This window comes from Caenorhabditis briggsae (genome assembly GCF_000004555.2).
Source record: "Caenorhabditis briggsae complete genome, chrX, whole genome shotgun sequence".
Taxonomy (NCBI): domain Eukaryota; kingdom Metazoa; phylum Nematoda; class Chromadorea; order Rhabditida; family Rhabditidae; genus Caenorhabditis; species Caenorhabditis briggsae.
This window is the reverse complement of record NC_013491.2, coordinates 9,222,805-9,237,738: the sequence shown is the minus strand read 5'-3', so window position 1 is coordinate 9,237,738 and position 14,934 is coordinate 9,222,805. Positions and strand designations below refer to the sequence as shown.

Below are 14,934 nucleotides of genomic sequence, written 5' to 3'. Positions count from 1 at the left end.
CTCTGCACTTTTCTAATCAACTGAAATTTGAATGTGTCTACTCCAATTTTCATTGTTCTTAAATTTGATCATCGATCACATGAAAATAGCAACATCGAGACAAAGGTGGCATTTTTCTCCTAGGTTCAAATTGTCAATAAAAAGGACACGAACGTTTTGAGTTTCAAAATAAAATTTAGAAAATTATTGGGAACAAAGAATAAAAATTGTTAGGATAGGAACGCAGATCACTGATGTAATGGAGGAACACACAAACTGAGGAAATGAAAGCGATCTATCTTGTTCCTTCCTCTCACTCGCTCCTCCCTATACCATGCTGTAATCACATGTAGACGAGTGTTGTGTTTAATGAAGACGAAGAATAAGATTGCCTTGGTGTGACGTAGTGAAACTGTGGCCCCCATGAAAGTGGGAGTTGTTTTATTGATGCTCATATACTAGCTAAAGTTTCTAGACGTTTTTGCCCAGGAAGAGAGAGAATGACTACTCAAGTGATTGAGCGGGAGAAGATCTCTGCTGTTGTTTTTATGATACCGATCATTGTGGGCTACGTTTTAGTCGTATCGGTTGGTGGACTTGTTTTTAGATACCTTGGATCAAATATTATCAACTCAGGAAGTAGGATGTTTGTTTATAGTTGTACTGTATTAAAAATAGTTTTTATTTTTTAACAGTTTTCATTCTTGAGAATGAATTTCAGGATTTCAATAAATTTTTTTGGATTCCCTGAAAAAAAGTTAACGAAGCAATCATTTTTCAAAAATCATTATGCACTGACATACAAACGTAGCCCTGAAAAAAATATTTGAATAATTTGAGCTGTTCTGAAAAGTGGAGATCAGACTGAACAAAGATAGAAATCAACATTTGTATTTGATAATTTTTTTTCTAAAATTCATTTTGATATGTGGCGATTGGAAAGTAAAAAACCAAATACGCCAAAATTGTGCCCAAATTTTCTCTGAAGTGAGAGTTGCCAACTTGAAACGGCTTATCTCGTTTTACCGAAATTTTCACAAAATTGAAGAAATACTTCTGTAATCAGGATAAGGACCATGGAGAAAAAGAGACCATGGAGAAGAAGAGACGGAGGATGAGAAGCTGGACCAGGAAGCAGTATAAAAGAAATGAAATAAGAACTAAATTCATCCTTTTCACTGGATTAACGGTTATACCACATTGTCCCTGAATAAATACATATTACGAGTTCTAGAATACAAGAATAAACTTATAATTATTTCTATTTTTGTTAGCCACCGATGTAATGTTAGTGAACCAGTTTATTTTTCGATCTCAATTTAAAATGTTGTTTTAAAAATAGCATAATCAACGTTCCGTGACCACATTGCTCTTTAGAATCTACAGATTGATGGCACAAATATTATCATAGAACAACCACTACTGGAATAAAATCACGTGAAGCAAACAGTTCTCGAATGGAATTAGCGACAATACGACTGTAACCGAACAGGTTTTTAAATCGTTGTTAATTGATCAGAGAACGTTCTGAATACACTCAACTTGCTGGAAGTTTCTGGGATAAAGTGAATTATTCGAGGACACAGAGGGCAGCCGACACATGCGCTCTGAAGAGTATTACTAGCATCGAGAAGTAATATCACACTTCAATCGCGTCACCTGTCGAATGAAACTTATTCTGTGAGTTCAAATCAAGTTATCGGTGGATGTTGATTCGGGGATTTTTGAAAGATTTTCAAAAGAAATCAATTATTTCGAAAAAAAAATTGGATATTAAAAATTGTTGCTTCTTAAATAATTTTAGTTGTTGAAAACATTATAGTCCTTAAAAATATAGTCTTTGAAAGACGTCACATTTTCTGGATGGTTTCGAATATATTTTCCATTCAATTGACTTATTAATTTTTTGTTTGCTTCGAAATTAAAGATCAGCAATTCAATAAACAGAAACTTCAGTTCAGCAAATAATTTCAGAAAAATCATTCCGGCGAATTTCCAGCGAATCGACAACATCTATTTTTATTATTCCTGGTATCGACGTAGAAGAAAAAACGCGCCTCCTATTTTTTTTTCACATCTACTGCAGCAGCAATCGTGTTCATCAAAATATTCATCGTTATGTTCAACTTGTGATTCATCTTCGACAATGGAGCTGTCATCACAAGTACTACCAAAAAGAAGAAGAGGAAGATTCTTCTAGCGAATCAGATCACTTGAGCACTCATTCGAAAAATTCAAATTCTGGTATAGTGAACTCAAAGTCTCTCCTGATCTTTTCAGAGAAAATTGCAGATAACCCACAAGAAATACCTTCTTTCTTACACCAACCGTTCCAAAGCCGCAATTTTCTGTCAGCTCGTTTCATCCTTAACCCCATCAACGAAAGTTTTGTGAAGTAATTTACTCTTCAAAACACAAAGAATGACGCACGTAGTACTTCTAGGACACAAGAAAAAATCTGATTATCGGTCTTGAAAACGTTCTTCAGATTTGGAAATCGTGTGAGTTCGAATGAGGAAGAAAAAGTGCAATGTGCAAATCGAGTGGCACGACTTCACAGTGACAAAGAAAATCTGTATTTTTCTTGTATATTGTGGCCCTTGTATTAAATTCAGTTCTGAGAAAAAAAAACTAATAGAGCGATTCCGCATAAAACTTGTGAGATGATTATTTTCTTAAAAACCATTCTGGTACCTGAAAATTAAAGATTTTCAGAATACCTAACGAAGCCAGCTCTCAACTTCTTTTCATTTATCGAAAACAATTTTCAACTGTGTTTTCGTTTCATTGTATTTTTCAAAATTGTCATTTTTAAAGTTAGCTTTAAGCTGTTGGCGAAGATCCACTCAAAAGGACATTTAGATTATTGACACACACTCGTAGCTCTTTTTCAGTTTTTTTTCTGCTTCCACCATAAAAGTACTTGGACCTCGACCACATTTTCTCATTTCCGTCTGCGCTAAATATCCTTTCTGTGTTTTTTTCTATGTCAACAACCTCTCCACTTCTATGTGTATACCCTCGTTCATTCAAATGATAGTTTTTTTTTCTCTATTGCCTTCTTTTCTGACTCCAAACTATCTTTCAATCATTTGTTCTTATTGTGGGGATGTTGTCTCTCTGACAAATTAATGAATAACTCATGAATGTCAGCGGTTATTATAACAGAACATTATCGGAAGGTGGTGGTGGTGGCTCCTCCGTATGCGCCTCTTCTTCCAGTACATGCCCTCTCGCCAATTTAGTTGGAGCCCTCCCACCGGACTCCGCCTCCCAAACGGGGAGGGCTCGATGCTCGACCACCTCCTCCCATCAAGGCTCATCTATTCTTTAGCATTCAATGCCTTTCACTGAGACAAACATTTTTGAAACATTCATCAGTGTTTCGACTGTTTTCTTGTTTTTCCTTATTCTTCATTTCCAAAAATTTTCTTCACTCCCCAGTATTCTCAAATACCCTCATTTCCATATTCTACATTTTTTCTCTTTTTTAGCGAAACCTCGGCTCTTTGTTCTCCTCCTTCCTTCCTTTGCCTTCATCAGATAAGGTTTTTCATTAGAATTTCCCGCCTCTTTTCCTATTTTCTAATTCCTAATACCTAAAAGTAATCAAATTCACACTTTCTTACTTTACGGCAATCGCTATTTTCCATCAGGAATTGAATTTATATTCTTGCTTTGTAGTTCTTATACATATTCGCGACGACATTCGAAGCCATTTCACTAATCTCCTCTGAACCTATAGATTTAGCTCAATGAGCCAGAAAAGAAATCTTGATTTCCTTGAAATTTCCCTATTTACCGCTTACACGGTGGATAGAATCTTCTAATTCCAATTTTTCTCCTGTTTTTAGGTTTTTCTGTCAGAGTGAGGGGTCCATAGAGTGGTTCTTGAAAATTCTCATTAGACAAGGAAAACCTCGCGATGTGTTTTTTTTCGCTTGATTTGAGTTTTTCTTCGAAATTTCTTCTGATCTTTAGAAAATCTTGAGATGTCTCAAAGTGTTAAGACGAACGTCCGCTCTTCGTCAATTATCGACACCCATATAAGAAGTCGTCGCACACACCCATATACCCATTTCCAAATACAATTATAACGGTCCCGTAAGAAAAAGAAATTGGCCTAAGGAACGATTCTGGGCATCTTAAGAGCGAGGGGGACATCTGCGCATTATTCAACCTTTTCTACACCATTTTCTCTCTATAATCATAATTGCCGCGTGTTACCTGGACCGTGCAGATTAAGAGGATGTTGTTTTTTTTCTGAGAGTCTAAAAGAAAATGCTTTACTCTATAACGAAATTGTTCAAAGTCACCACAACTCGTGTAATTGATACGTGTTGTCATTCCGTTCAGAGAAGTCGCGGTGTTCCCCCATCTCCCGCTTCTTCTTGCCTCCCGTAATCCGATATGTCCAGTGCTCCCTCCAACGGGGTCCCGTCGTCGTGTAGTTACCAAGTGCAGATTAGTGTTGCCGACACCTCAAAAGCAATTCCACTCAACTCTCAGTTTTCTTCGTCCAACTCTTTCTCTCTTTTTTAAAAATTTTCTTTGTTTTCCAGATATCTTCGAATACGATGAAAATAAGTGTGCTATAATAACCACCACCACTCCCGGAAACAACAGATGCGTGTCGTTTTCCAAACCTTTCCTTTATTTCTTTTTCTATTACTGCTACAATTAACCCGCCCACTCCCACTCATACCGTCACTTATAAATCCTAAGAATCCACATGCAAACTCGCAAGCCTATGTTGAGACATCAAACGTCACTAGCCAGTTTACAATTTTCGCATCGAATATCTCGAGTTGTCGGTTCAAAACAGCTGTGATACCTTGCGAATGTTTTCTTCAAGTTTCCAATGACTATCGGTTAGAGGAAAATGGGAGAATGGTAGTGAAAAACCAAAAATATTTATTTTAAAATATGTGAAAATTTTCAGCTTTCTAGTTTTGCTGTTTCCGCGCCAGACATCAAAATTTTCACGCCAAGCACGCACGAAATGCTCAACGAACTGACAGTTCACATTATCCCGAAACTATGTCGAGAAGACGTTTCGGATATTCAACTGGAATATCGTTCCTTTCAGGTGAGTGCATTTCTCCATCTGTCATTTCAATTCATGGGGATCCATTGCAGGTGTTTCCCGGTGAAGAAGAATCCAGTTGGAAGACTGTTAGCGCCGTGGCAAAAACGTTGAAGGACACCAAGACGAGTCTCATTTTCGGTTGCAAGCATTTCTCGGACCCCGGCTATTATCGCGTGTCCATTCGACTTTCACTAGTCAATTATACGGTGCAGGTAGGGGGATATCTTCTTGTTTTTTATTTGTTCACGCAACGCTTGATTGATGGATGAGCCTTGTGTTGTTTTTATTTTTAATTTCAATTCGCAGAAAATTCAAAATAAGACTTGGAATATGAGAATATTTTATGTCATCCGTATCCGTCGTACAGAAAGATGATTCCATATTCTATTGTTCTACACAGCGATCATGTGTAGGCGACAACAAGAAAAAATCTTGCTCCTTGTTGATTATATGGTACTTCCGCACAGCATTTTCTACACATGTCCACATCCCACCACAGCTCATTTCCTCTGCTGCCCCTCCAATAAATACAACAAGGGCCTGGGTCACAGACAAAAAAAAAAGAGAAAAGCCTAAATTTTCATCACCTTTAATGGGACCCAAATTGATAGAAGCTTACAATGGAATTCCCTCGAGATAGAGTTCGAGAAGCGTGCACATACCCCCTGGTACTGGTCAGCACGTTGGTTTTTGCCTAATGAAAAAAGTTTTTGCGTGTTATCCTCTCCCACTTCCCGCCATTTTTTCATTCTCTAGATTGAAAAAGGACCTGGACAGCGGACACTTCTGTCACCATGACCCCAAAACTCGTTAGAAGAAAGAAATGAGCAATAATAAATATCAAGTTTTATGAGGCTAACGAAAGGGAAAAGCAAAGGGAACGCATATCTCCAGAACCTCATTCTAAAATGAAATATGGACTTTTTAGGCCGACAAATGGATTGTGGTGAATCAAACAACTCAAAATGCTCTTCGACTTCGGGAAGACAGCATTTTTCCACACTGCAGTTCTGATTATAAAATTGGCTGGGATCTTTCTGAATGCTCAATGGACCATTTACACTACCGGCTTCGAATTCTAGCAGTTCCCGAAGGAGCAAAAAATCACGACGATGGAGCAGTTTATATCGGTATGCTAGTGTCTGTGTGACTAGTAATTGGTTTCGTTTTCAATGATTGAAAATGTTCCGGTTCAATTAAAGTGGTCCCTTGTGCGCCGTAACTCTTAGGGCAATTCTTATTGTTACGCAGTCGGGGAGAGAGGGAATGAGTGACCGATTGCAACACGTCATTTCCTGTGAAATGCGTAAGATTTAACAGATGAGATGCTCATCTGTGAGAATTTGTGTGTGAAGGCAGAACGTTATTAATTAGAAATTTGTGGATAGAAGTTGAAAGAGTCTCTAGAATGGGGAAGCCACTGAGGGAAATTTTGGGTTTCGGGACATTTTAGCATCGTACAGGCCGATGGATACATTTCAGACTACAAAAAACCTTAGAAAAAAAAACCTTCAAAACATTTTTAATTATATTTTGCAATTTTTTAAATTTCAGAATTTGTTCATAATTATTGAAAACCCTAAATTTCTTATTCTAGTTTGAAACCTAATCATTCGATTGTTCTATCACGGTAGCGAAATGCCCGGAGCCAAAACTTGTATCTAATGGTTTTTAGAAGCTTTATTTTTCAATTCACTGGATTTTCAACTTTTAAAAATGTTCTAATTTTTCAGAAGAAATCGCAATTGCTCCTGAAATGAACTCTCTCAAAATCAGCTGCTCCCAATTTGACATCATCCATGAGAAGTACTGTTTTGAGCTGGTATCTGTGAATCGGAACACATCAGTATCCCACACGTGGCACAGTGTATGCGTCAGCACGGAACCAGGTACTTGTTTTGCTTTTTTTGTTTCATATCTCATTTCCCACGGGATTTTTGTTTCTTGAGCTGGTAAGGGTAGGCAAGAAACAACAATAATTTGCATATTACGCATGTAAACGAGGGCATGGACGCATATGGACGGAGATTGAGAAAGAAACTGAAGGGGTAAGGGAGAGCAGGTGACAATAGGAGTCCACGAAAACGATACTGAATAACTTCCGGTATCTTCCGGTTTTTTCGACTTATATTGAACGAGAAAGAGAGATATTATTGACTTGGTTTTGATTAATAATAGAGCGGAAAATATATATTAATTGTGCTTCCTCTCGACGTTTGAATCTAACGCATTGCGCTTAACTTGATTTGCGGCTTTCGTTCTCTCTTTGCCAAAATTCAATTATTATTTTCTTTTCCCCTACCACTTCTGAATGAAACACACGAACACAGTGGGACATAAAAAGTGCAGATGTTTTTTGGACCCCTTGCAGACTAAAGAATACAATACAACAGAATGCGCGAGCATATGCAAATGCTGCTCCTAATTACGACGAGACAGCTTGCACCTCTACCTGTCCAGCTATTGTATGACACGCGTGGGAAGAGCAGATGTCTACCGATGCGCTTTTCAGAGGGTCAAGGGGACACTTGGAGATTCATCCCACAAATGCAACAATGTCAACTAGGTACTTCATTACTGAACAAACATCATCTGGTGTTGATGATGAGGCTGCATGTGCACTGTAATTATTCCATCAAAAAGATGTGAAATTGGCGGAATAAAAAATGATGAGAGAGGTTTCTCAAGAAGACACAATTATCTTTAATGCATGCACACTCATCAATTTTAGTTGTTTGGCTTTGCACTTGAGTACAATATGGTCCATGTTTTGATCCTAAACCGCGCCCAAAACTTGACCTTTGTCAAGCTTTTAGTCGGGAAGAGCAGAATGAATTAATAATGTGACAAGTGAATGGGAACAATACTTAGAGATTCAGCTAATAGGTGCGCCATGTCATATGTTTCTATGCAAAGTGTGTTCCGAGGGACTAGTAACTCACTTTTAGATTATATCAGTTTGTAATGTTTCAAAACGGAGCGGAAGAAGGGGAAGAGAGAATGTCACTTCCCCTCTCTGAATTCGTTCCGTCATTATTGTAAAGTGTCTCAATCCCTTCAAAGCTGTCAAGTGTGCTAATTCACTCTTCCATACTTCAAGTGGATTGTTTTGCATAGCAATAGTCTCATCATAACTTTTCTTCGAGAAAATTTCAATTTTCTGGGGACCACTAAAGCAATTATAAAACTAAAAATGAAAAGTAAGGAAAAATGTAAAACAAAACAAAACAAAACAATCTACATAAAATAACAAAAACCAAAAGTTTCAAATTGCAGTCGAAAGAAAAGTGGGTGGATGGTCGGCATGGAGCGAGTGGAGTGCGTGCTCCGAAACTTGTGGACTGGGGAGACAACGAAGAGTACGATTCTGTAATGAGCCAGTACCAAAAAGATCCAAGTACTGTGATGGACCACTTATTGAAACGCAGGAATGTATGATGACTAAGTGTCCAGAAGCTATGATGCCTCAGAGCTTATCTACAAATTGTTCTTGTGGATGTCCACTTTCAATTGAAGCCAGCTCATTTTTCGCGTCATCCAGGTATGGGAATCATTCTCTTGAAGTCTAGAAATTGAAAACTTTCAGACATAGCAGAATGTGTGAAGGCAATCAAACTTGGACGCTACCTAAACTGGACGGTATTAAAATAGCAGACTTTACAATCAAGAAGCAAGGAGAAGCAAAAGGGAAACTGTTCTTCTTTTTGCGAGCTCCATATCAGGTAAGCCTCATATCAAGGAAATCGTTTTCAATCAGAATTATGTTTCAGGAGCTAGTCTGGTCATCTGATTCTCATCAGGAGTATGAATTTTCTCTTCCAATGTCCACCCCGATTTTTGTGGTTTTGTGGAGCAAATCTAACGATACTTCTAGAATCACTCAAATTGACGACGGGTTCACTGTATCATACTCAATTAGAGGTATGAAGTTCCGACTACTACTAGTTCAAAAAATTTCGTAATCCATCATTTTTCCCAACATTTGAATGCTCTTTTCCTCTTGAATATTCTGACAGGAGGTCTCATTCCAAAAGTCAAAGGATTGTAGTTACATATGAATATGTGCTGACAAGTTAGCTCGTCACTCTTTGGACCTATTAAATGGCGCGAGACTTAGACAAAACCTTCTCTTCTTCATTTTCTTTTCCTTTTGGCTCTCGAAAAATGTTGGGCGTATTGTGGTGGTGATGGTGGTAGCAATTGAGACAACAAGAATGACATGTGTAGAGAAGGTTTTGACAAGAATGAAATTGGAAGGATGAAGAAAGAAAAGGGAGAATAGAAAAAGATGGGACGGGGAGCCCCAAAGTCTCATGTTCTAATTAAAATGCAACACATTCACAACTTGAAGAATGGAAGGAAAAGAAAAACGAAAAAAAAATTTGGATGACCGAGAAAAGAACATGCGAAAAATTGAAAATGGGGACTAGAATATTTTGAATATTTCAATTAACATTTTTAGATGCAGATTCTTCCCCGACAGTTGCCAAAATTAATTCTTGCCAACCATTCTGTCCAGAAACTATGGCAATTGCAATTATGGGTGAGTCACCTCAATTTTTTTCAATATCCCTCTCTTATTTTCCAGCAATTATCTTCATCGCTATCATATTTATACCACCTTTGGTCTGTGCTGCGGTAACAGCTTCTTTGAGGAGGAATAGCTCTCCAGAGGTCCCGTTAATGGATAACAAGTGAGAAATTAACCACTAAAAAATGAAATTAAAATTCATTTCTTAGGTATGACTCCGAGATGATTCGTAGTGGTAACACAGAGAGTACACATGTTAGCTCTAGAAATTACGTAGCTAAACGAAGCATTGGTATACAATTGAGCGTTCAGAGCACTCCGAGGTGAGAGGATTGAATTTGAGATCATGAATATTAGTTAAAATATTGCAGGACTGGTCGCGCGTGTCTCTCTTATGAATCTCCAGTTCCGCCACGTGGACAATCTTCACTTAGTGAATGTGATGAACTTGAATATGACTATTATGATGGTACAACTTTTCCGGGCAGTTTTTTGGCACCAGTGCAAGATGTAATGTATTCACAAATTGATATTGATCAGGTATGTCGTAAGAAAATAAAGGAAACAAATAACAGAATATGAAGGCGGGGACTGTAGCAATCGTTTAGTAAACCGGTACTTCGTACTTTAGGCGTTTACCGGTCAAACCTTCATAATAATTACAAATTTTGATTGTTTTCCAATGACTAGTGAAACACCGATGTCTCCTGAACAAAAGTAGAGTTTCATTTTTGCAGTTGACCACTTATTCGTGTATATTGTTCTAAATGATATATATGTCATGAAACCGACAAAGGGCAAAACTTTTCAGAATTGATCTTGCTTTCAGATTCTTGGCACTTTCAAGCTGTTTATCTCGTTAGGTTGAGTTTTTACAGAAAAGTTGTAAACTGCAAAATTGAAGCTTTATTTTTGTTTAGTGAATCTACTCAGGACTACTCAGAACACTATTAAAAACACTCGTTACGGATGCAGCCAAAGACTTAACTGACTTCTTACACTTTCAAATTTCTGCATTTTCAGATAATCGGACATTCGGAACTCTTCATCAACAATGTGGAAAAAGCAGATGTTCACACTCAAATCTAACCCTTCACTCAAAATCATCCTTTCTCTCATCATTATCAAAATCATCCTTTCTCTCACCGACGAGCGCAGAAATGATTCATGTGCCTTTAATCAGTTCAAAACTTTAACCCTATTTTCACCTTCACCTCCTTATCTTGTTCTTTAAAATTGCGGGAAACAAATTCTTGAAACCAAACATTGTTCAACTTTTGGCGATAGCTCCATAGTTACCTCTCTTCATACCAGTTATTTTTGAGCTTTATTCCTCAGAGTTAGTCTCATTTTTCATGTTTGTCCAGGTGTCCTTTTTTCGAAATGTTTTATTTTATTCTATTGAAAGTTTTTTTATAAATCGAGTAATTTATTGTTAAACTCTACACAAAACAGGACGAAATGTGTATGTTGGAAGTAAAGAATTTAGTACGAAGAGCAAATATGAGTTTGATCAAATAATCATACCAGCTTGATGTACTCTTCAATTTTTTTTTCATGGTAGAAAAAAAACAGAAGTTGGTTTTTTGAATTTAAACAGCCGTTCTTTGAAATCAATAATTTTTTTTTCCAAATTGAGTCATGAACAATAAAATGATTCACCGGATACAATATCAAACCACAGAATATTTTTGGCCGTTCTCGGCCATTCTGTGAAGACGGTAAATATTTTTATCTGTGCCACAGTTCAAAACATTTCAGCTATTTTTGAATTTTATACTTGTTCTTGACCGGTCAACGTAAGCTCTCTTATCAGCTTTTTCTAGTTTCTGTGGTTGTTTGGTTTCTTTGAGGTCAAGATGTCCTATAAATAAACACATTTTTCTCTCATATTGGGTTGTTCCATTAATGTCTCCCAGAATCTCTTTCAGAATTTTTAAAGGCAATTGAACTTTTATTTGAAAATTTATGTTTTTGAAGTTTTGCCATATACGGGTTTTATATGCAAATATTAAACAGCTGCTTGCCTCCGAATATATATTTTTTTCAAAATTCCGCCTACTTCTTTTGTACTCCATCAGTTATTGTTGTATTGTTGAGCGTATAAAACTTGTTTTGAATTCCATTTTTTCAGACATGCCACGATTGTCGGATTTTTTGTATACTGTAATCATCACATTTTTCTGTATGACTCTTATATCAGGAGCTCCACTATATTCCTCACCGCCACCTCATCGAATGATAAATCAGATTAGTCAATGTAAGTCGATTTTGATTTTTCAAAGAAGATTTTCGAAATTATAGCTTGGACTGACGAAAGGCTTTGTGTTTTGAAAATGGGATCATCTTGCCCGAGTGGATTTACGGAAAGTCAGATTCGATTGTCTGTTCAGACTGATGTCAATCCAAGGGTAGGATTGTGTTTTGCTTGTTTTGTTGGGAATAGAAAATGAAGAAAAAGATTAGAAGAGATTATCCTAAAAGGTTGATTTTTATTTTGGACAATAACCTGAAAAATGACATGTGGAAAGATAATCAACCTTCCATCTATCCACGTAGTCATTTCCCGGAAAATAACTTTACAATATCAATAAAACGTAACCTATAAACTATGATTGATAACAGTTTTCATAGTTTTGGAGCCACAGATGTCATTGAAACAATGCTCGGCATTTGTGAACTCTTATCAACGACCCCAGTTCTATTTCAGGATACAAATCGAGATGGCGAGCAGCTGATCAAAATTGGTCAAGGTGGTGAAACATCGCTGTCGAGAAATATTTATGATGCTTTGTATACTTTGACAATTACGACTTGTTGTAAATAGAAACACCACCAATGTCTGTACATTTTCGCATAATTTTATTGAAGTATTTTGGTTCCAAGAACGAGTTAAAATAAATATTAAAGATCCTTATTGCAAAAAATAACACGTGGCTGGTCATTATCGTTACATAAGCGGTTGGGGATAATAATCAATATTCAAACATAGTTTGTTTGAGCTTGTCTAACCTCAAACTTGTGAATGTCTGTGAAATAACGGTAGCATCCACAAACAGCTCGAAGTGCCCAAATATGGATGCCAAGTTGGAATGAGAGTCCCACCAACGCAGTTAGAGCAGTTTTGGCTGTAAATCATCAAGTCCAAAAATTTTTTGAATATAAACTTACTGTATTCTGATTGCGATAGAGTGGTGTCTACAAAAAATTGAAGAATCAGTGTTGTGTTACACGCCACCGATATCAAAATAATTACAATGAGCACAGCGACACCAAACGTGATGGATATCTGTAAATAAATGTCTATATTTAGTAATCCAGTGGTCTCTGAGGTTTTCAAGATCGAGAGCTATTTACCTGCAAAGCAATAAACGCAAACAACAAGTGAGCTTTCTGTTGTAGAATACCAACAAACATGTAGAGAAGGGCGATGATGACAATGATCATGGGGATAGCGTATAATTTCATATTGGGGCGACGTTGCTGGAAAAATTAGATTGGAAGTGGTAAAAAATAAAACGTTTTTTCTCGAGTTTTCGTCCCGAAATGGCGGAAAAAATTCCAAACGTTTTGCTGAAAATTTGTTTTTGGATCGTTGGGATATGAAAGCGTGGTTCTCTCAAACTGTCCCAGAAAATCACATCATCATTAGAAATTTTGGGTTTCTAAAATTTTAAAACATTCAAAAATAAAGGTTACCTCTTGTGACGTGAAAACACAGTACACCAAAGTTAGACAAACTCCGAGTAAAGCAAAGAAACCAATGGAACAGGTGGCAATCTGAAAATGGGAAAGTATTTCGGAGTTAATTTATTTTAATAATGAACCCTAACAAGCCACAGTTGAAATCGATCAGCATTTAAATGAACTCGTGATTTGTTTCGACAAAAGGATATCACCATCTAGCAACTGGTATTTGAAAGTTTCACAAAATTTCGAATGAGATATAGAGAAGAACTATCAAAAATTACCTGCTAATTTTTGGTTTGAATTATTTTTCTTGACCTAATGGCAATAATTTTCGCGGTCGAAAATTCATTTAGAGGCTATAAATTTTTCTCTATACGTGCCCTTTGAGCTCAATTATATCGGTTACTGGGAGAACAACAATGATCCAAAAACTTTCAAAATGTTGAAGATGTTATGAAAATCATTTTTACACGATACCAATTAACGATATCTCTTAAAGGAACAGTAAAATTCAGCTGGAAGGGAAGGTCCAAAGCCTCCTGGAGGAAGTGATATATTAGAATCAACCAAAATTTTCTCAAGTGTAGTCAACGTCTTTTCTATCGAAATTAAAACTTGCGAATAGCGAAATACATTTTTTTTTTCATGAAATTTTAATACATTTTGAAAAAAACTTAAAGAAATAAACAATAGAAAAACAAGAATTACGTTTAAACTTAATCCATTTATTTCCTAAACCGATGAACTTGATTTATGAGGAAAACTCAATTGATATTGATATCAATTACAAGTTAATTGAAGAATTATTTAATTTGATAAATCGGCGACTTACCTTAACATGCATAAATCCAAAACAAGTCTGGTAGGTGTCATGGTGATGATTGAATATCCGAATGCTCTGCGTACTCTTCTGACTTTTCAACGAGCGCATACTTTTCTGGCTTCGTACTGATCGTAAACTCTTCATTGAGTTGTGATGGGAGAGAACTTTCGGACTGCGAGGACTTTTTGGGCTATCCATCTGAAACCACAAAAACAAAAGATTTGGGATCGAGATTCGAGAAAAAAAGAAGAATGCTTCTTTGTGTCTTATTTGGAGGGTGGATGTGCGTGGAAGGGCACAAGACGTTAATAAAAAATGAGAAGATAGCGGGGAGTCGGAAAGTTTAGAAGTGATTTAGAAGGAGAGTTGCTCGATTAGCATGAATGAGTAATGGAAAACGCTAATTTATGTTCGACCACTTTGTATGCATGTCATGTGGCAAAAAGTCAGAGAGCTGAGAAAAGAGAAAAAAGGAACATGCCAAAGAATGACAATGAAGAGTGAGGAGGTATTTTTTGGTGGAGAGAGGAATGATAGAAATCAATCAAGATTCATCTCGCGCTTCTTCTTGCTTTCTCCCTTTCGGAAGGATTAGGAGATTAGCGACTCGGCACGTAACATGTCCACTCATCCTCGTTTTTGGGCTGACACTGCTTTTCGGACATTCCGGAGCTGACGTAAAAAACAAATGTATCGAAAATAAATTAATGTCACAAATCTTTAAAACACCTTTTTCTTTCGAAAGTGTTTCGCTCTTTTCATTTTTCTCTTCTTGAACTCTGATGAAAAAGAGAAACAAGAAAAAAAGGATTACAAACGCTC

General features: G+C 36.8%; 3 protein-coding genes across 3 annotated transcripts; 2 read left to right on the top strand and 1 right to left on the bottom strand.

The window, feature by feature from the left end:
* Positions 1-4,605: 4,605 nt before the first annotated feature.
* On the top strand, positions 4,606-10,688 carry CBG14348 (the record flags this gene model as incomplete). The annotated part of the gene is made up of 13 exons (XM_002644425.1): positions 4,606-4,872; positions 4,922-5,068; positions 5,119-5,280; positions 5,997-6,198; positions 6,802-6,957; positions 8,345-8,609; positions 8,655-8,790; positions 8,839-8,989; positions 9,531-9,611; positions 9,657-9,762; positions 9,809-9,922; positions 9,971-10,139; positions 10,623-10,688. The coding sequence occupies 13 exons, from the start codon at positions 4,606-4,608 to the stop codon at positions 10,686-10,688; spliced, it is 2,022 nt and encodes a 673-aa protein (XP_002644471.1).
* A 1,047-nt stretch (positions 10,689-11,735) lies between these two features.
* On the top strand, positions 11,736-12,426 carry CBG14347 (the record flags this gene model as incomplete). Its single annotated transcript, XM_002644424.1, has 3 exons — positions 11,736-11,859; positions 11,904-12,010; positions 12,310-12,426. 3 exons carry the CDS (start codon positions 11,736-11,738, stop codon positions 12,424-12,426), a joined length of 348 nt encoding a protein of 115 aa, XP_002644470.1.
* Positions 12,427-12,581: 155 nt separating this feature from the next.
* Positions 12,582-14,310, bottom strand: CBG14346 (the record flags this gene model as incomplete). The annotated part of the gene is made up of 5 exons (XM_002644423.1): positions 12,582-12,727; positions 12,771-12,888; positions 12,957-13,082; positions 13,299-13,379; positions 14,122-14,310. The coding sequence occupies 5 exons, from the start codon at positions 14,308-14,310 to the stop codon at positions 12,582-12,584; spliced, it is 660 nt and encodes a 219-aa protein (XP_002644469.1).
* Between the last annotated feature and the right edge of the window lie 624 nt (positions 14,311-14,934).